This window comes from Ooceraea biroi, chromosome 4, assembly GCF_003672135.1.
Source record: "Ooceraea biroi isolate clonal line C1 chromosome 4, Obir_v5.4, whole genome shotgun sequence".
Lineage (NCBI taxonomy): Eukaryota > Metazoa > Arthropoda > Insecta > Hymenoptera > Formicidae > Ooceraea > Ooceraea biroi.
Window position 1 is genome coordinate 5,265,293 of NC_039509.1, and position 19,626 is coordinate 5,284,918.

General features: G+C 32.5%; 5 protein-coding genes across 12 annotated transcripts; 3 read left to right on the forward strand and 2 right to left on the reverse strand.

Moving 5' to 3' along the window:
- Nucleotides 1-100: 100 nt before the first annotated feature.
- LOC105287144 (protein sarah) lies at nucleotides 101-3,495 on the reverse strand. The gene is made up of 5 exons (XM_026969418.1): nucleotides 3,175-3,495; nucleotides 2,237-2,496; nucleotides 1,967-2,156; nucleotides 1,706-1,858; nucleotides 101-1,487 (listed from the first exon to the last, which is right to left on the reverse strand). Exons 2-5 carry the CDS (start codon nucleotides 2,489-2,491, stop codon nucleotides 1,363-1,365), a joined length of 723 nt encoding a protein of 240 aa, XP_026825219.1. The 5' UTR covers nucleotides 2,492-2,496; nucleotides 3,175-3,495; the 3' UTR covers nucleotides 101-1,362.
- A 1,361-nt stretch (nucleotides 3,496-4,856) lies between these two features.
- Nucleotides 4,857-8,215, reverse strand: LOC105286374 (HIRA-interacting protein 3). Of its 7 annotated transcripts, XM_026968849.1 has the most exons (6): nucleotides 8,078-8,096; nucleotides 7,398-7,494; nucleotides 6,762-7,211; nucleotides 5,710-6,468; nucleotides 5,344-5,590; nucleotides 4,857-5,262 (listed from the first exon to the last, which is right to left on the reverse strand). In XM_026968849.1, the coding sequence occupies exons 3-6, from the start codon at nucleotides 7,209-7,211 to the stop codon at nucleotides 5,129-5,131; spliced, it is 1,590 nt and encodes a 529-aa protein (XP_026824650.1). In that variant the 5' UTR covers nucleotides 7,398-7,494; nucleotides 8,078-8,096; the 3' UTR covers nucleotides 4,857-5,128. The 7 variants fall into 7 exon arrangements, with proteins under 7 accessions (XP_026824650.1, XP_011349611.1, XP_011349605.1 ...); XM_011351309.3 differs by lacking the exons at nucleotides 7,398-7,494; nucleotides 8,078-8,096 and adding an exon at nucleotides 8,106-8,215; XM_011351303.3 differs by lacking the exon at nucleotides 7,398-7,494 and having other exon boundaries at nucleotides 8,078-8,207.
- A 117-nt stretch (nucleotides 8,216-8,332) lies between these two features.
- Nucleotides 8,333-11,605, forward strand: LOC105286386 (probable ATP-dependent RNA helicase DDX55 homolog). 2 transcript variants are annotated; one of them, XM_026968847.1, is made up of 7 exons: nucleotides 8,333-8,608; nucleotides 8,737-8,844; nucleotides 9,061-9,327; nucleotides 9,428-9,786; nucleotides 9,866-10,063; nucleotides 10,138-10,834; nucleotides 11,289-11,605. In XM_026968847.1, the coding sequence occupies exons 1-7, from the start codon at nucleotides 8,510-8,512 to the stop codon at nucleotides 11,415-11,417; spliced, it is 1,857 nt and encodes a 618-aa protein (XP_026824648.1). In that variant the 5' UTR covers nucleotides 8,333-8,509; the 3' UTR covers nucleotides 11,418-11,605. The 2 variants fall into 2 exon arrangements, with proteins under 2 accessions (XP_026824648.1, XP_026824649.1); XM_026968848.1 differs by lacking the exon at nucleotides 11,289-11,605 and adding an exon at nucleotides 10,944-11,238 and having other exon boundaries at nucleotides 8,334-8,608.
- LOC105287301 (testin) lies at nucleotides 11,504-15,516 on the forward strand. The gene is made up of 7 exons (XM_026968846.1): nucleotides 11,504-11,620; nucleotides 11,693-11,758; nucleotides 11,931-12,132; nucleotides 12,376-12,662; nucleotides 12,909-13,754; nucleotides 13,955-14,380; nucleotides 14,899-15,516. Exons 2-7 carry the CDS (start codon nucleotides 11,696-11,698, stop codon nucleotides 15,250-15,252), a joined length of 2,178 nt encoding a protein of 725 aa, XP_026824647.1. The 5' UTR covers nucleotides 11,504-11,620; nucleotides 11,693-11,695; the 3' UTR covers nucleotides 15,253-15,516.
- Nucleotides 15,517-16,147: 631 nt separating this feature from the next.
- On the forward strand, nucleotides 16,148-19,133 carry LOC105286375 (retinoblastoma-binding protein 5 homolog). Its single transcript, XM_011351311.3, has 7 exons — nucleotides 16,148-16,285; nucleotides 16,690-16,715; nucleotides 16,800-16,972; nucleotides 17,052-17,280; nucleotides 17,538-17,993; nucleotides 18,091-18,499; nucleotides 18,750-19,133. The coding sequence occupies exons 1-7, from the start codon at nucleotides 16,267-16,269 to the stop codon at nucleotides 18,833-18,835; spliced, it is 1,398 nt and encodes a 465-aa protein (XP_011349613.1). The 5' UTR covers nucleotides 16,148-16,266; the 3' UTR covers nucleotides 18,836-19,133.
- Nucleotides 19,134-19,626: the final 493 nt, after the last annotated feature.

Here is a 19,626-nt window from a genome sequence, read left to right on the forward strand (position 1 = left end):
AATTTGTACATTATTACTTCCATGTAATAATTATTTATATTACTCGCGCGTTCAAGTCTTTCGTTAATTAGTGAAAAAAGATTGAAATCAAATGATCGAATGGTTTTACAGCATTTTTTATCATCGGGAAAAATATAAATAACGGTACAACAACGGTATGTAAAGTAATTGTGTTATACTCTAAAGCATTTATAAATATTCAACAATTATTTTTAGGTCATTTAAATCTTGCATTAACAAGAACTATGTTTCAAGTACGGAACAATATATACATATACACAATCACCACTGCCGCGCTGCATAATCATTAACGCTGATATGACCATGTATCGCTGTCTAGCCTATTTTCTAATGACTTAGTCCTCAAAGAGCAAAGTGATAACAATTTTTCTTCGTAACTTCTTCATTAATAAGAGACCATAGAGATATAGATTTAGGGTAATGTGTAATGTTCAAGCTATAACGTGACCTAGCTTTCTATAGAAAACACAGAACGGAGAATAATAATTTTAGAACGATACATTCGTATACACACACATATCACATACATATTAACGTCATATATCTTCGTAGATTTATTTTTTCTTGCATGCATGCAGTACTTAATTGAACGTTTAACCGACACAATTTTGAAAATATTCTTGGAGGAAAGAAAAAATACAGAAAAAAAACCGTTCAACTTTGTTCCTTTGATTCTATGGATTGATTGGACTAACATTAGTATCATTTGTAGATTAATAAGAACATCGTCAAGCGTTACGTGCTATTGAAAAATATAAATAACCCACTGGTGAGAGTCGGAAAAATATTTCAGTACATCATTAACGACGTCTGTCTGTCCGTCTTCAACCGATTTCACCGATTTCTTAGTTTCATCATTGTGGACGTAATTTTTTACGATTTAATTTAATACGATTTAATTTTTTTACGATATACTTTATGTAATTTTTTATATAATTATTGGTATTATTAATGAGATAATAAATATGAAATTGCCGATTTCTTGAAAACTTGATGTGTATGCCGTAAGAGATAGGCAACGCAAGTGTACTTTGTAATTAAACGCTCCATCTCGAAATATAATAACAGATATTTATAGATATCACCGCTACGCGTGGTAAGCTTGGTAAATATTTAGACCGCTTCGTTGTTTGCGAGCCGAAATCTTCTTACGGCACATCACCTCTTTGTCATTTAGGTGTTAGCCGTACGTACGTGTAATCAATAGTAACTTTGACACGTACTAATTCAAACTTGCTCGCTAGATACTCCTCTGCGAGCTTCAACTTAGTTTTAGTTTTGTAATGTAAGGATGTATACGTGTGCGCCAAACCAATTTGAAACTTGAACAAAAGCAAAAAGTTAATGCTCTGGACATCGTGTGTGTTGAATACGAGGCGAATTTTTCGTTGGATTTGCGTTCTCACAAACGTGCACGACTATGCCCGGCTGTCCCGATCCTCCCGGATGCAACTCGTGTGTTCCACCTGCGCAATTATTTATTGTTATTTATACGGAATGCATGTGCACGGCTATATATTATTTCGTATACACAGAGTGTTTCAACCTATGTCCGAAAAGGCTTTATTTAAGTCATCAAAAACAAAACATTTTTCACCTACTCGATAATAAGCTCGATATAACTCTACCTTTTGAAACACCCTGTATAAAAGAAACTAAAGAAATAATGAGAGATAACAATAACCTGCAGATAAATTGGCTATAGCGGCTAATAAATCATGATTAACAAGCGGCTCTCCTTCCTCTCGCGGCTGCCAACCAATTGGCGGCGAAGCAGGTGGAGATATGAGGAACTGTTTGGTAAGAGCGGGTGGTTGCAGATGCTGATCTTCCATATCTAGAAATTAACGTTCAATAAATTACACAACACGCGCGCGCGGGTACACATTTGTGTTATAATTGCATTAATGCGATACTTCATTTTTGATATATAATTGTACATTACCTATTGGCGTCACCGGTTGTGCAAAGTAACAATTAATATCAGTTTCTCCAAAATGTGCTTGATGTAGCTGTAATCTTGCGTTTGCCGCCGCACTGGGAGAACTAAAATTTACTCTCATTCTTCTGAAAGACCTGAAGTATTGGAACGTAGCAACCTCACCGAATTGTTTGAAGAGATCTTCTATAGCTGGCTGTGAAGACACAATGTATCACAATATGCCAAAGATTTCACCATTATTTTATTATATAGAATTAATATAATTTTTCTTACCTTCAAATCGTCATCCTTGAAGACTCGTGGATCCACATTGGTGACAATTACAGAAGTCGGTAAATCTTCATCGTGAACCAATTCATCAATCGATCTAATATTTGCGTTATCGTGTTTTTCTCTTTCAAATTCAAGCTGTAGCTGCTCATAATTTGGATGTAAATTTGGTAAACCGTCCACTTCGTTAATAATTATATTTTCAGAGTCTTCCAGTTCCTCTTTCTCCATTATACCTTTACTGCATTTCTTTTCCATTTTTTCTATCATGTATAGTTAAAAACATATAAATATATGAAATAACAAAGATGATAAATATAAAAAATTAATATAAAAGCATAAAGATGAAAATAATGTATGTATTAAATTAAAGATAGTAAGTTTAAAAGTTTAAAATATTCAGGAAAATATATTAATATATCAATATATCGAGAATACACAATAATAATTATTTGTATTTATAATTATTAATTATAACAATGAAATAAACAAATACAGAGGAAATAAATATTTACAGATGAAAAGCAGATTGTGTGATGCAATAACAATACATCTTTGAGATAGAGATTCTTTTTACATACAAATATAATACATATTTTTACTTAAAATTCTTTACATTAATAAAGCAGTTATTACGATAAAATATGATCTTTATAAAACATGTTTTAATATTTATATATTAATTTTGAATGGACAGAGATATACAGATCGGCTTTATTCACCATATAAGTGTTATTGCAAGTTTGTATCTGTCAATGTACGATAAATATTATATGCATATATATGTATATGTATATGCATATACATGTATATATATATGTATAAATAATATACGATTCGGCATTATCGCAAACATACAATCACAATGTTCGTAAAAATATGACAATATACAAGACGTATATGACAATATATGATAATAATGTACAAGATATATTTCTCACCCGATTCGATCTCTGATGAAGAAGAGGCAAACACCAACGAGTACTATCGAACCGCTACAGATATTTTGTTACGTACGTAACGTTTACTCCATCTTAACAAATGTAATCATCCAGTGTGAGCATTCTCGGAATACACGTACACTTTTATCGTGTGCCATTAACGTTCGCTATTTCATCGTTGTTACAACGTAATCGCGCATTATCGTCGACTTTACAACACGAGCAGTAGGTGCATCAGATTCCGCGCGTCGTACTCGTATTCCAATACGATCGAATGTTATGGTCGGTGACAGGTTAAGTTTGGTGGAAACGGACAGTGGTGACAACTATTGACTGCGACTTGTGAGCAAGTCCCGAAACAGGAGAAAAGATAGAGGGCGTTTTCCGGTAAATTACCTAGAGTCCCTAAAAGTCTTCCAGAGTTATCCAGATCAAAGATCTCTAGCAGCAAATTACGATAATCGAGTAGCAAATATTTATAACAGCATATCATTACAATATATGTATAAGGCAAATGTTATTCCCGATATTTTAAATAATATTCAACGTTCTTTTAAAGATGTTTATTTCGAAAATATATAAATATAAATATCATTATTTTGATAATTCATAAAATTAATTTATTACACACTTGTATCTTAAATTTTGTACATTTTCTTTTAAACTCTGTGTTTATTAGAAGAAAATATAAATTAATATATTAGACACAAACAGTAAAATATATAGTGTCTCAAAATAAATGATAATAAATTTAAAGACAGATTCTATGGGAGATCTAAAGACAAAAGTTTCTAAGACGAAAAAATATCGGAGCTACAATAATTTTTAAATGGGAGACGATTGAAGTTTATTAATAACAGAGCTGATATTTAAAATTAATAATCTAATTTTTACAAAAATACCGATTAAATCAAGATCAAAAGAAAAGAACTTAAGGGGGGAGCCTGCTTTAGAACGCTGAAAATAAGGTATATTTTACGAATTGTTTTTGGAGAAACTATACGGCGGATCATTATAAAACTTTTATGCATTTATTAGTACATGTTTAAAGATAAAAAAAATTATTTTTTGATTTGAATATATCGCCTGTAGAGGTCGTCCTGGAGGCATCTTAGTGCAGCCGGCATTGTAAATTGGTGAGCATTCTCCTGCCTCCAAATTTCATCCAAACTGAAAAATTGAAATATTTTCTTGTTATTTATGAATTCCCATCGTCGATGAACCTTTAATATTCATAAAAACATTAAGTTAAACAATTATTTTTGCATGAAAAAGTTCAAAAACTTTGCCTAAAAATCGTACTTTTGTGTTCTAAGCTCCACCATTTTGGCACTTTTCAACTTTTTTCTTCTTTCTTTGGTTCATCGACGATGGGAATTCATAAATAACGAGAAGATATTTCAATTTTTCAGTTTAGACGAAATTTGGAGGCAGGAGAATGCTCACCAATTTGCAATGCCGGCGACGCGGCTGCACTAAGATTTCTCCAGGACGACCTCTACAAGCGATATATTCAAATAAAAAATAATTTTTTTTATCTTTAAACATGTACTAATAAATGTATCAAAGTTTTATAATGATCCGCTGTATAGTTTCTCCAAAAAAATTCGTAAAATTATACCTTATTTTCAACGTTCTAAAGCAGGCTCCCCCCTTAAAACACAGTTTACTGACACTGATACTTTTAAATCACACAATGCCTTCTTTATAGATATTTTTTTCTTTCTTACATATTTTTCTTAACACAAAAACTAATAGAAATATTTCAGAAACTAACGTTAGATTATTCAACTATACGTACGCGTAATATGGACGTGCGTATCTCGTGTTTTCCTCGCCACATATACATCCGAAAATTCGTGAATAATACAAATACTTGAAATATAAATGCAATATTCGTACAGATCTCAATACTCGTGATAATAGCGGAAATCTATCGCGAGCGTCCAATATTCTATTCGGAATCACTATCAACAACAGTTTTAATCCGTTTAAATGTATTGAAAGCTTCTCGATGTCCTGGCGGTGTACTCGGAGATATTGCCTTCTTACCGTTATCTATATTTCTTCGTGCACGTGTAACGCGTCCTAAAATACAAATTAAAAAATTTAGTTTATAGATTATTCACAATATTATAAGTTAATAACAAAATAAATTACAATATTGACCTTCAGATATAATATTAGATACATCTAATTCCGATATTTCCCGCATTTCCTCATTTTTTTCTTTCACTCGTTTACATTTTTCCAACGTTGGCCTCCCACTGACGCCGTTCTTTTCCAATAATTCCTTCAGGCGTTTAATTTTCGCTGTATTGGTCTTGCAATCTGCCCAAATATCATTGTAGGATCTTATCTTGATCCCAGCAGCACTCAAGTATTTTTTCAGTGTTTGTATGTGTTTGTTCCATCTCTATAAAAATAATGTAATATTTCATATTATAAATAATATATATGTTATTTTCTGATAGGTAGGTAGTAGTTTATCTATTATTATTATTTATTTAGCTGTATTACACATTAAGCTCTTACATCATTACTACGTTTTTCCCTCATATTCTTTCTCGACTTCTTTTCATCCTCAGAAGTTTTACTCTCACTTTTACTCGTCGTCGTCGAAGATTCCTTTTCCGACAAATCCTCTTCCGTGTCCGTGTCATTTTTCATTTTTATCGCTTCTTGTGCCACTGTTATGTCAGCATCAGCTTCATCATCAGATGCACATTCTGCATTTTTCTCAGGAGAGTTCTTCTTTGTACTTTCGCTTCGTTTCTGTCTCTTCATTGTCGATCTCTTGATCTTTTTCTTAATTCGCGGACTGTAATCCTCGTCTGAATCGTTATTGTGACTGTCCTCCGACCCAGAGGTTTTCACTTTGCTCGAATTTACTCGAGCATCTTTTCTTTTCACATTCTTTTTTTGCACTTCAACTTTGATGTTAAGGATCTCTTGCACATTAGGCTTTTCTTCCTCCGTTGAGCTACATTCCACCTCTGACTCCTCTGGTTTAACTTTAACGATTATCGTCTTCTGCCGCGGTTTCACGTTCGTCTCGTCCTCACTCTCCGAGCTCAGCTCTTTATCACTTGCGCATTCCACTGAGAGTTCTAATCCGTCCACTACTTCCGTATCCACAGATCGATTATTAGTACAATTCTGTTTTGTTTCGACTTCCTTGACACTTTCTTCTTCATTAACTTCATTTTCTTTGATAAGTTCTTTTTTTATTTCCCCATCATTGGAAAGAAACATTGCATTTGTATTTGCAACTGGCTCTCTGGTTGAATTATCCTTTTTCCATGTAAAACAAATAACGATTAGATAATATACTTTATCTTAAATATTTGAAAATATTTAATATGCAAGGAAACCACTACTTTTACTTCTTTTCAATATTAAAATGTTAATATTAATAATCTCTTGTATCATTACTAAATTTACTAGATAGAAAACCTAATTGAGAATAAATATAATTAAAAGATATGCATATATGAGAAAAAAGGAAATTTGTATAAAGGTGAGTAGATTCTTTTAAATCGCACCATTTTAACATTCAATGACAATATAAATTTATGTTGCGTTACCTCACTTTCTGTGTCCTCCTTTTCAACCTTTATTTTAACACAAGCTTCATTACTGGAAATGTTCTTATCCAAATGACTTTCGCTCTCATCTGTTTGCTTTATCGACTTGTCTTCTTGTTTCTTTACATTTTCCCTATCCATATCTAATTCAGATGGCAACTTTTTATCAGCGTTCTCTTTGCTTTCTAAACATGTCCTATGTCTTTCTTCCTTTCCATTGTATTCATCTGCATTATTCTTGTTGGCTTCAGCATTATTTTCATTTAATATTTCCGACTGTTTGCTGATTGAATTCCGATGTTTCTTAATAGGCAATCCTTGTTCCTCATCCTCGGAATCTTCCATTCGTGATCTTTTTCTTGACGTTGTTGCATCGGTATCGCTATCCAATTCTAGCTCTAACTTAATCATGTTTTCTTCTTCCGTCTCACTGTGATCTGACTCTACCATCTTCATCGGTAATTTGAAAGGATACATTATTAATATCAGATGCCACGGGAAGATATTAATAAGAAGACGTCATTTAATACATCAAATGTGTATCGTTATATTTAATATGAAATTTAAATCGCTAGAAGACTGAAAGATTTTAAACGTATATACATTTTGATGACACATTGATGCAAGACAATTTACCTGCAAAAGGACTGCGTCTCACATAAATTGTGTTTGCGAGGTTTAATGATCAAGTTTGCAAAAATAATTCTTTCAGGAAAGTAATAATTCGATATTTCTGAAATTTATGCACTACATCAGTTTACGTTATTTCATAATCTCACATGGATACGTATTAAAAATCTATTCCTTTTACACGGCACTTTCACTAGTGCTTCATGTGAAATAAGAATATATTTCAAAAACTGCAATGTACAAAAGATGCATTCAAGACACTTCTTTTTACTATGAATACACATGTATACATGCATGTTATCACGCGCGCTTATACTAAAAAACGAAAGAGGAGAGGGAAAGAGAAACATGCCACGTACATATATGTGAAGAAAGTATACATATACACAAGATCTTGAGTAGAAAAGAGGATAAAAGGGTAATTATGAAGGAGAGTCTCCCCCTCACCGATTTCTTTCAACAGAAGCAAAATTAAACTACTATCGATATGATCGTCAAATAGAATTTAGTTTACGTAGACTGTCTTCCGTTATTACTTGCAGTACGATCAGTAGTTATTTTGTCTTTATTCAACAATTAGTAAATAAAGAAAACAGAATGATTTTTGTCAGTTGGATATTAAATACATCATAAATAACGATACAAAGAAATGGCAGAATATCAAGAAATGTAAATAATAATTTTACCATAAATATACGTTTAACGATTACATACGTTTGCGCGGCAAAACTACGCGGTAACGACACTACTATTCGCTGACACTTGGCCATGGAAAACAAAAATTGATGATACTACAGAACATAATTATTTTGCACTTATGATACAGCACCATCTGCGAATTGATTGATGGATATCTGTCACTAAGGCTGTGTTCCAAAATTCACTGCCAGCGCTGAAAAGCTGGCAGTGAATTTTGGAACACAGCCAAAGAACAAACGTTCAATGCTTTGGAGCTATGAAAACGTGCAATGTAACCTCATTTCATGCAAGTGTAACATAATATGATACATAAAATAAAAGAATTTTTATACAGAGTGAATCTAAATAATTAATATTTTTTTGGTGTAAATTAAGAATTTTATTATAAGCACAAGAAAACATATAGCAAACAATTTATAATGGAAATACGAAAATGGGAAGAATTAGATGTGCAATTAAGCAATCCTGTACTAAAAACACTCAAACAATTAAAATTTTTCAATATGACACCAGTTCAGGTAATATATCATGTAGCATGTAGCAATAGAAAAACGTGCGCTACTTTATACACCTATATTGTGTAGTGCATTTATCTTTTTTTTTTGTAATTTTTATATACATATACACAGGCATGTATTATTTGTAGGCTGCTTGCATACCATTATTATTGAGTGGTAAAGATGTTGCAGCAGAAGCAGTTACAGGTAGTGGGAAGACACTTGCTTTTCTTGTTCCTCTATTAGAAATATTACAAGTAGGTACTTATTATGAATATTTATTATTTATTAATTTAAAATATTTATTTAAAAAAGAGAGCACCAGATTAATTTGTACGTCTAACATATAAAAAACTCCACAAACTATTTGCAAGAACAAGAATTATTAATTATTATAATAAAATGTTTATCCTTCTGCTAATAAATGCAATAAATATATCATGTTTAATTATGAATTGTCATTCAATATGTAGAAACGACTAGAAAAGTGGAGAATTATGGAAGTAGGAGCAATAGTAATCAGTCCAACAAGAGAATTAGCTACACAAATTAGTGAAATTTTGGAAGAATTTTTAAAAAGAATTCCATTAATGAAGCAAGTTCTATTGGTTGGAGGTGTGACGCTTAAAGAAGACGTAGAAAGATTAAAGAAGGGAGTGAATATTATTGTTGCCACACCTGGACGATTGCAAGACATTCTGTCCAATTATAATTCTATAAATTTGAACATAAAATCCCTGGTAAGTAAATTCTCCTCCTCTCATCCTTGCAATAAAAATAATCTTCGCATGCGACGAAGCTTTTAAGGAATTTATTAATTGCACATAATTTTATTCTTAGGAATTTCTTGCATTAGATGAGGCAGATAGATTACTAGATTTGGGCTTTTCTAACACTTTAAATAGCATTTTGAGCTACTTGCCACGTCTTAGAAGAACAGGATTATTCTCTGCAACTCAGACGAAAGAGTTGCAGCAACTGATTAGAGTAGGATTGAGAAATCCGGCGCTAGTTGTTGTGAAAGAGAAGTCCAACATATCGACGCCCATAAATTTGAACAACAGTTACGCGATTGTTCAACCTGAGTGCAAATTAGCTGCGATGATCAATTTTATACGTTCAAAGGGATTTCGAACAAAGTACATGATATTTTTGTCCACTTGCGCGTGCGTGGATTATTTTAGTCGAATTGTTCAAACGTAAGACAACTTCAAGCATTAAGCAGTAAGATATTAAATTATTTTATAAATATATGACAATCGTCTTAATATATTGTAGTTTATTGCCATCGATAAACGTATTTGCTCTCCACGGTAAAATGAAGAGCAAGAGGTATAAAATATTTGATGAGTTTCGACAGGCTGAAAGTGGCATTCTCATATGTACCGATGTAATGGCTCGTGGAATTGATATATCCGAGATAGAGTGGGTGATACAATATGACCCTCCTTCTACTGCTAGCAGTTTTGTACACAGGTAAATACACATATAAGTCACGTGTAAACTGATATATTAATTAATTAATTTATTTATTTATTTATTCTTCATAGATGCGGTAGGACCGCTAGAATTGGCAACAAAGGGAACGCATTGCTGTTACTCCTGGAAACAGAAGACGCGTATGTCGATTTTATCAAGAGGAATCAGAAAGTAGAGCTGCAAAAAATAGAATTGAATCAGAATTCTGTGGAAGAATGTTTGCAGTGCATGAGGAATTTGCAACAAAAAGACCGGCTTGTGTTCGACAAGGCAAATCGCGCATTCGTTTCGTATATTCAGGCATATGGTAAACACGAGTGCAATCTAATTCTTCGATTAAAAGACATAAATTTAGGAATGCTGGCAATGGGTTTTGGACTACTGAGAATGCCAAGAATGCCTGAACTCAAAGGAAAAGACGTGTCATCCTTTGTCGGCCCTGAGGTTGATATTAATTCGATACCATACGCAAACAAACAACGTGAATTACATAGAATGGAGAAACTTACCACGTATCAAAATACTGGTGTTTGGCCGAATAAGAATAATAATAGGAATAATAATAAGCGAAAACAAACTGAATCCTGGTCAGAAACTAAGAAGAGAAAGCTTGAGAGGCAAGAGAAACGAAGTAAACGGCAAGAAAAGAAAATATTGAAACAACAATCTTCAACGACTTCTAGTAAGAAGAAAAAACGAATGGATAAGGAAGATATAGAGGAATTAGCAAAGGACATAGCGCTAATTAAAAAATTTAAAAAAAAGAAGGTAACACATTGATTCTATTCTGCATCCTAGAGACATAAATTTCTTTCAATTTCTATTACTTGTTTCATTTTGTATTATTTTATATGATGCTTGCAACGTTTAATTGCAGATTTCGCAGGAAGAATTTGACGCAGCTTTTGCAATCTAAACATGTAAATTATATATAAGACACCCGTGATGGAATAATACCTCGCTAAGATGTTTCGGAACTGAAACTCTTATTCGTTTAATATTTTTACCTTACGTGTGTGTATTTCTTCAAAATATACATGCTATATCAAACTGATAGTACAAACACGTTAACGCAGTATTGTATTTGTTTTTAGTACCATTCCTTTGCATATTTTCTATGAATTATAATTATCTTTTATTATCTGAATAAAATATCGAGTTTAGATTATAAAGATAGTCGCATTTATTTACGCGATAAACGTGATAAATATTTGTTTTGCAGGAAATAAGAATCTTTGTTTCGTGGGAAGGAATTTTATTGCAGAGTTTTATTTTTGCGAATACAATGAGACTCGCAAAACTCGCTTCTACAAGGCCCACTACTTTATTCATCCCCACCATCGACCTGTAAAGGCGTTCCCTCTATCTTCCAAACCATAGTCCAGCGGGCATTACAGTCTCAAAAGGGGGGGATCATCAACTTCCATCGGAACGACTGACTGTCTACCGCTTTAATGGCTCACGCATGTTTGCGTAGTGTGTCAAATAATTGCCTGAGATAAGTTTAGTGTTGTCTGAGTTCAGAAGAATATGATAGAATATAAATATTAAGAGGTAAGATAATAGATAACGTGTAATAAAAAGAAATACGATTGAAATGTTTAAGTGCTTTGTTATCATTGCTAGAAAATGGAGGAAGAGACAGCAAACCGTCCTAAGTGGCTATTAGAACTGGAAAATCGTAAGCGAAAGGTTTGTAAAATATTAAAACATTTTATATTATTTATTATTATAAAAGTTTTATATTAAATACTATATTAAATTACTTTTATCAAATTTCAAACATGATACAGCAGATACAAACACTGTGTAAACAAGAGCGAGATTGGAATTTAATGAATCATGACGTATTATATTTATTTAGCCACATTTAGCACACGAAACTGGAGCTGGTGCACCTTGCATAAACTGTAATTCCGCGTGTCCCGGTCTGGATCTCCATTTCTGGCGAAAAATTTGCAAGAATTGCAAGTGCGGTCGGGATGATCATGATGTCAGTGACGATGAATTTCCACAGTTTGATCTGTTGTTCGGACCAAGTGGAAAATTTAAAAACAAGTCCATTCGTAAGTATTAAAAAAATGAGAATAACATTTTTAGAACAATTTTTCGAAATAATCCAGGAAAATTTATTTTCATATTACGTTAATTTAATGGACATTAATGATTTCTATATGCTTAACTTTTATTTAAATTTAATGATTATAAGTGATATATAAATCATAACTTTAATATTTATTTAAAAATAGGATTTATTTACATAAAAAATATAATATATAATTTAATATACATTAAACCTTTAATTTTAGATTTGCAAGTAAATAACAAAAAACAAAGCGACGAAACGTTTGAGTGGGTGCCACCAGATATAAGTAAAGAGCTTGCTATGGATTACATGAAAGCTTTGCCTGTGGAGAAACTACCAATCAAAGGATCTGTTGGTGCTGCTTTAAGACGGCAATTATTACAGAAACAATTACCGCTTCACGATATTGATTACAAAGTCTGTGATGAACTTAGCGAACAAGAGCAAAAGCAATTTGAAAAATATTTAGAGAACATAAAAAAATATGTAGGACAAGGAAAAGTAATGAAGGTATGTCTCTCTCTCTCTCTCTCTCTCATATTAATATTAAATAAATATATATGAAACATATTTATTATGAAATATATAAGGGATATATTTATTTAATATTATTATAAAATAAATCATGCCACATTTCTCATGCCTACAACTTCCAAGCGTTTATAGTTGAATGTCGCGTACAATGCGTTAAAAATATATTTCAATTAAATCAAATTCGTTAAATAATGTATCTAATAAAAGTTAAATTATTTTCAGTTATTGGGTGCTCAGCCGTTTGATTCTTCTCGCATGACGTCACTTATCAATGCGACCAATAAGCAACGTTGCAATTTGCAATATAAATCTCACATTCCACCTTCTACCGGTGTTCACTTACGTATACCGAGTACCTTCGTACAAAATTCATGTGCAGACCCTCAGAACCGGCAAGAAGCAACGGTCAAAATTGATAACCAAGTTCCTACTGTACAAGGCTGTAATTATTCGCTGGATAACATGTCTATTAACAGCAATATCGTGAAGTCGCAGCCAATCGAAGGAAGATTTTATGAGAACTCTCGACACGCAGATAACATTCCGGTAAACGAAGGAAGTACAAATAGCGAGGTGGTCAATTCTCTAATCACCTCGCATCTCGCTGAACAAGAGACTGTACCCACTCAGGAGGTGCATACTTCCGGAGAGTATGCATCAAGTGAACGAAGAGTGCCGACGCACTCGGACGGACACGGACAAGCGCTCAACAATAATGCGCCGTGCCGGCATTCGTTGCATTCGGCAGCTGTCGATCGTGAGACAGCTTCCATCGCGGAATCCATACTGACGGACGCGTTACTTCCGCCCAGTGCGATACACGCCAACGATATTATCGGAAGCACGCTGGACGAGAGAGAATTGATGTTTATAAGGGAAAAGTTGACTGACAAGTACAGTGCCGTGGAGTGTCCAGCGATACACGGTCTTCCGAAATCATCTCGATCATTGGATACAAGTGAAGTATCAAGTGTCCACAGTGCTAAAGATTTTGCGAGTATTAAGGATGCGGAAAAGCTGGCCTTGAAAAATCCTGACAGAAATCTTGCCTTAACGGAAAAGACAGAAGTGAGTAATGTCGTCTTTTTTTTTTAATTTTTAACTCTTTAATATTTTAATCCTTTAATTGGCGTCGAGTGTCTATAAAAATCATTAATGCAAGGTTTAAAATCATTAATATTTATATGAAATTAAATAATTATATAAAATTAGAATTGTCTATGATGCGCGCGCGCGATTTGATTTTCATATTACATTTATCTTTGCAGATTGGCTCGCAGTATTCTATTAATGGTAGTCCATTACAGGCTGAGTTGAATAGTTCCGTTTTGCCATCAACTATTATACACTCGGAACAGTTGCAAAATCAGATATTTCCTCACATCGTTGAAGGCCCCAATGAATCGGTACAGAACGCGCAATATACGGAATGCTTAAAAAATATCGAGAGCCTAAAGATAAATTCGACGAAGGCGCAGAAGTGTGAAAAGTGTCATGAGGATATTTACGTCGGTGACGTGGCTGTTATCGTGGAGAAAGCCAACAATGCCTCTTGGCATCCTGGCTGCTTCGTTTGTTCGATGTGCAACGAATTATTGGCCGATTTGGTATACTTTTATTATAAGAATACGTTGTATTGCGGCAGAGACTTGGCAACATTCCTAGGTATTCCTCGGTGTTTTGCTTGCGACGAAGTAAGTATTATACATACAATGCAGAATGCCTTAAAATAAGTGTATCTTGAACTATGAGCATTTTTTATATCATTTTTTTACATCTTTTTGCGCAAAAGTGAACCGAAGAAAGAAATCGTCAGTAGTACAATTTTCCAGGTTTTAACGTTATCTATTTAAATAATTACAATTTTTTTAATCTGCTTGAAAGAAATTAAAATATAAAATATATAATCATGAATTTCACTACGCTCATATTACAGTCTTGAAATATATTATGTGAATTTTGTATCTTGTACTGCACGCACAAAGAATTTAGCTTCTTCACGTCCTTACATTATTATATTAACTAGTTTCTCGCACTATTTGTAGTTGATTGTGATACAAATAATATAGAGTGGTAAAAATATGTCATAAAGATTTTCTTTCCATTTAACATGTCTAAAATAATAAAAATAATAATTTAATAATTTAATTAAATATTTAAATTAAATATTTAATAATTAAATAATTTAATTTACTTGTTATATTTTTTACAGTTAATCTTTGTACGAGAATATACAGTTGCGGAAGGACACAATTATCACGTGAAACATTTCTGTTGCTGGGATTGTGACATACCATTAGCCGGGCAACAATACATTACCGAGAATGATCGTCCGTTATGCCTATCCTGTTACCAGACTTCATACGCAAAAACGTGCGCTACTTGTAACGTGGTCATTGCTGCCGATCAACAAGGTGTCGCCATAAAAAATTTAAACTTTCATGCAACTGAAGCCTGCTTTTGTTGCTACGGCTGTAAGAAAAATTTATTGAACGGTAGAATGGCAATAAAAGAAAACAAACTGTTCTGCAGTAAAGAATGTATCGCAAAGTGTCTTAACCGATAAATGACACAATATTTTTGATATAAAATATATAATATGTTATTTAGATACCTAATGTGTTCGTGAAAATTTTCATCCATTAAGGGATCGACGATAAAAAAACATAAATATCCAGGATAAATTTCTTGCTAATTAATACTAAAGTTAATAAACTAAAAGTGAAAGCGTAATTAATTATAAACAAATTAAAAATCTATAATTAACATATACATACATATTATCAGATCGTATACACATACGCATATGTAATGTGTAGAAAAAAAAATATATATATATATATGATATATGTATACAGTTATAATATTAATGTTGCTCTGTATATTTATGATATATTTTGTATATACATATGTATTACAGAAAATAAAATATATTTGAACTAAAAATTATTGAATTACGTGACTATTATGTTATTAAAACAAATTTTACTTTTATTTTAGCATTATATTTAAGCATATAACATTTTCCAATACGTTTATGCCGCACAGTAATGCTGAGGAAACAATTGATTTTCTAAAGTTTCAATTTTTAATTTAATTTCATCACAAAAATGATGTTTAAATATCCAATATCAATACTGAATGATTTTAAAAATCTTCCTCTTTATTAATATCTTCAATGGACAAAGTAAATATTTCTTAAATATTTCTATTATACATAAATAGGTCATGGTAATCATGGTAAGTAGTATTCAATTTTGAATGTGTTTTTGTATTTTTTAATCAATAGATTATAAGTATACTTATTATAAAAATTTTAAGTATTAATTTTTAATCCTCCTTAGAAAATAAGAAATATATTCTTATTGATTATATTTCTGTATAAATTTTGTTTTAAAAATGCCGCGTATACCTGATGTAGAAATGCAAATAGCGATTTTACCGGCAGCAAAATCGGCTTTAGTTCTGGCGGCAGCCGTTTTTCTAGTAGAGGCTATATAAACATTGTGAGAGTGAATATTGTGAATATTGTGAATATTTAATATATAATTGGATAAAAGATAACAAAAAAGCTGCCAAAATGAATTTAGAACTGTTAGGTAAATATATTAAATTATTTGAGACTTGTACATGCAGTAAAAGGGAAATAATTTAATCAGAAAAAAGAAACTATTGAAAAATTATAAAAAATGCCCTTTTTTTCTTCTGAAAATTAACAGAAATTATACTTGTACATTTTATTTCTTATTAGTTTTACAATATTGTGTATTCTTTAAAACACACGATTGACACATGACAGATTTCCTAACCTCACAACTGTCACTTTTTAACACTTCGTAACTTCTTTTCTATCTGAGAGCGGCGATTTTAACTTACATATTCGTGTTTTACGCACAAAAATACACAATACTGTAAAATTTCAAGCAAAATCGGAGAGGATGACGCTCTCCTTCAATTTTATCATGGTATTTATCCCTCGAATAAGATTAATATATTTTTGCAGAATCGTTTGGTCAAAACTATCCGGAGGTATGTCCTCAATATTAATCATGTTTTTATTAACGAAATAGAGAGATTAAAATATATATTATTTGTAATAATTAATTTTATTAGGAATTTGATGGTACATTAGATTGCATATCCCTTGCTGTAACTTGTACATTTAATAAAAGAGGTACTCTACTTGCTGTTGGGTGCAACGATGGCAGAATCGTAATTTGGGATTTTCTCACCCGTGGTATAGCTAAGATTATTAGTGCTCATGTGCATCCTGTATGCTCATTGAGGTATATATAATATTTCTTTTTATCTGTATGTATCGAATATACATGAAAATTAACACTGAATCTATTGTGGTTTTTTTAGTTGGTCTCGAAATGGTCATAAACTGTTGAGTGCTTCTACAGATAATAACGTGTGTATATGGGATGTTCTATCTGGAGAATGCGATCAAAAATACAGATTTCCTTCGCCAATATTGAAAGTGCAGTTTCATCCAAGAAATCTGAATAAATTTTTGGTATGCCCAATGCGCCATGCCGCTGTTATGGTGGATGTTGAAGGAACGCACAAGGTTATTCCACTTGACGAAGATGTACGTAATACATATTATATATTAATTTTTATTAATTAATTAAATGCTGATAAATAACTGATTTTAAAATAGAGAAACATAACGCTTTGTATAAACTTAATATTTACTTATGTCAATCATGGAATATTTTGCATATATTGCTTTCCTTAATTTAATATAATCCTACTTAAATCCTATGTAAATAATTATTATATATATATATGGAATACATTTAATATACAATAAATATGTATGGTAAAATATTCTTTTAATTTCAGAGTGATTTAAATATAGTAGCATCGTTTGATCGACGCGGAGATTATGTATATACCGGGAATGCTCGTGGCAGAGTTTTAGTTCTCGATGCTGAAACGTTAATTGTAAAGGCTTCTTATAAGATATCGCAAGGCACTGCTAGCAATACGGCGGTAAAAAGTATAGAATTTGCACGGCGTGGTTCTTGTTTCTTAGTTAACACATCCGATAGAGTGATTCGCGTATACGACAGTACTGAGATATTAACGTGTGGTAAGAACGGTGAGCCCGAGCCTATTCAAAAGTTGCAAGATCTTGTAAATAAAACAATGTGGAAGAAATGCTGCTTCTCGGGCGATGGAGAATACGTGTGCGCCGGGTCAGCGAGACAACATGCGTTGTATGTGTGGGAGAAAAGCATTGGCAATTTGGTGAAAATATTACACGGAACTAAAGGCGAGCTGCTACTCGATGTTGTGGTAAGGAAATTTATCTTCCCTTACCTTATTATCTTATTATTTTCAAAATTGAATTGAATTAATAACACAAGATATTGGACTCTTTTTCTCGTAACAGTGGCATCCAGTGAGACCAATAATTGCCTCGATATCGTCAGGTGTAGTTTCTATTTGGGCACAAAATCAAGTAGAGAATTGGTCTGCGTTTGCGCCAGATTTTAAAGAGTTAGACGAAAATGTTGAGTACGAGGAACGAGAAAGTGAATTTGACTTGAGCGATGAAGACAAGTCTGTAGTACAGGGAGAGGAAGCGCAGGATGAAGAAATAGAAGTGGATGTTGCATCGATCGATCGAGTTGCTGCATTTTGCAGCTCTGACGAAGAAACTGAAGATATTGGTTCTCTCCAATTTTTACCTATATCTCCCGATGTGGAAGATTCTGAAGATAATCAGGTGACGCCGCACGAACCACCGATGAAGAAACATCGTTCCCATGATATAAATTTGCAAGGCGCACCGACTGATGGTAAGATTTCAGTGATGCAAAATGATTATATTTAGAGGCGGCTCTGGATCCTAAGGCCGGTTCTACAATGAGAATTTAAGACATAAGATTGAAGCTTTAAGCTGTAAGAGATTGACCAGTCACAGTCGGAAAAGAAATCGTGATTGTGATTGATCAATTTCTTATGGTTTCAATCTTAAGTTTTATACCTTAAATTCTCATTGTAGAACTCGCTTAATATTCTATGATATTGACATAACATAATTTACAGAAACTCATCCCCTACTGAATAAAGGAAAAGATAAACCAACCACTAAAAAGGGAAGACCGAGGCTAGAACATAGAAAAGGAAAATAATTTAACATGTAAGATATTGTGTAATTCTTTTACATGATTATCTAAAAGAATGTTTTCTTATAATTATACAGTTTTTATATCTTATATCAATATTTTCTTCCTCCTTTTTTTTTCTCTTATCGTAAATTCCTTAATTTTAAAGGTGTAATATGTTAAACGTATTTTAGAACTCAAACTTGTATTTGTCTTTAACACCTGTTCCCTGCCGCGTTTACTATTTTCGATACAACATTACTGAAACTCATTTTCAGGCCAAGTGATATTTTTATCATTGGTAAATAAAGTGCAACAAAATATATGATGATGTTTGTTAAGTCGCATCAAGTTTCGCTATTTACTCTAAAAAATAAATTTCCAGCAAAAAAATTATCTATTTTTTCGCTTTTTCTCAGATAATTTTTGTAATATAAAACCGTGTACCGTTTTTATATGAAGTAAGAAGTGACCGATCGAAATCGATTATTTCAAAAATTGACCAATGGCAACTTTTCTTACTTACTGACAATTGTAGAATGGGCTTCATGCGAGCGTTACTTCTAGTTATACTATGGTTCATGGCTAAGTCCCCGTTTACGCGCAGTACAATAATTAAGTTACAATAATTTGAGTAAGTTACTGCAGAAGTAACGCTCGCGTAAAGAATATAATTCAGCGTTCCTAGTTAAAAAATAATATTAGGCTTTCATTCCATTCGAGCGAAACAACCTAAACATGGCGTAGCCAATCAGATTTATCAGATTTAATTTGATTTTTATTCTGTTCGGATGCCGTTATTCTCTGCCTAAAAACCT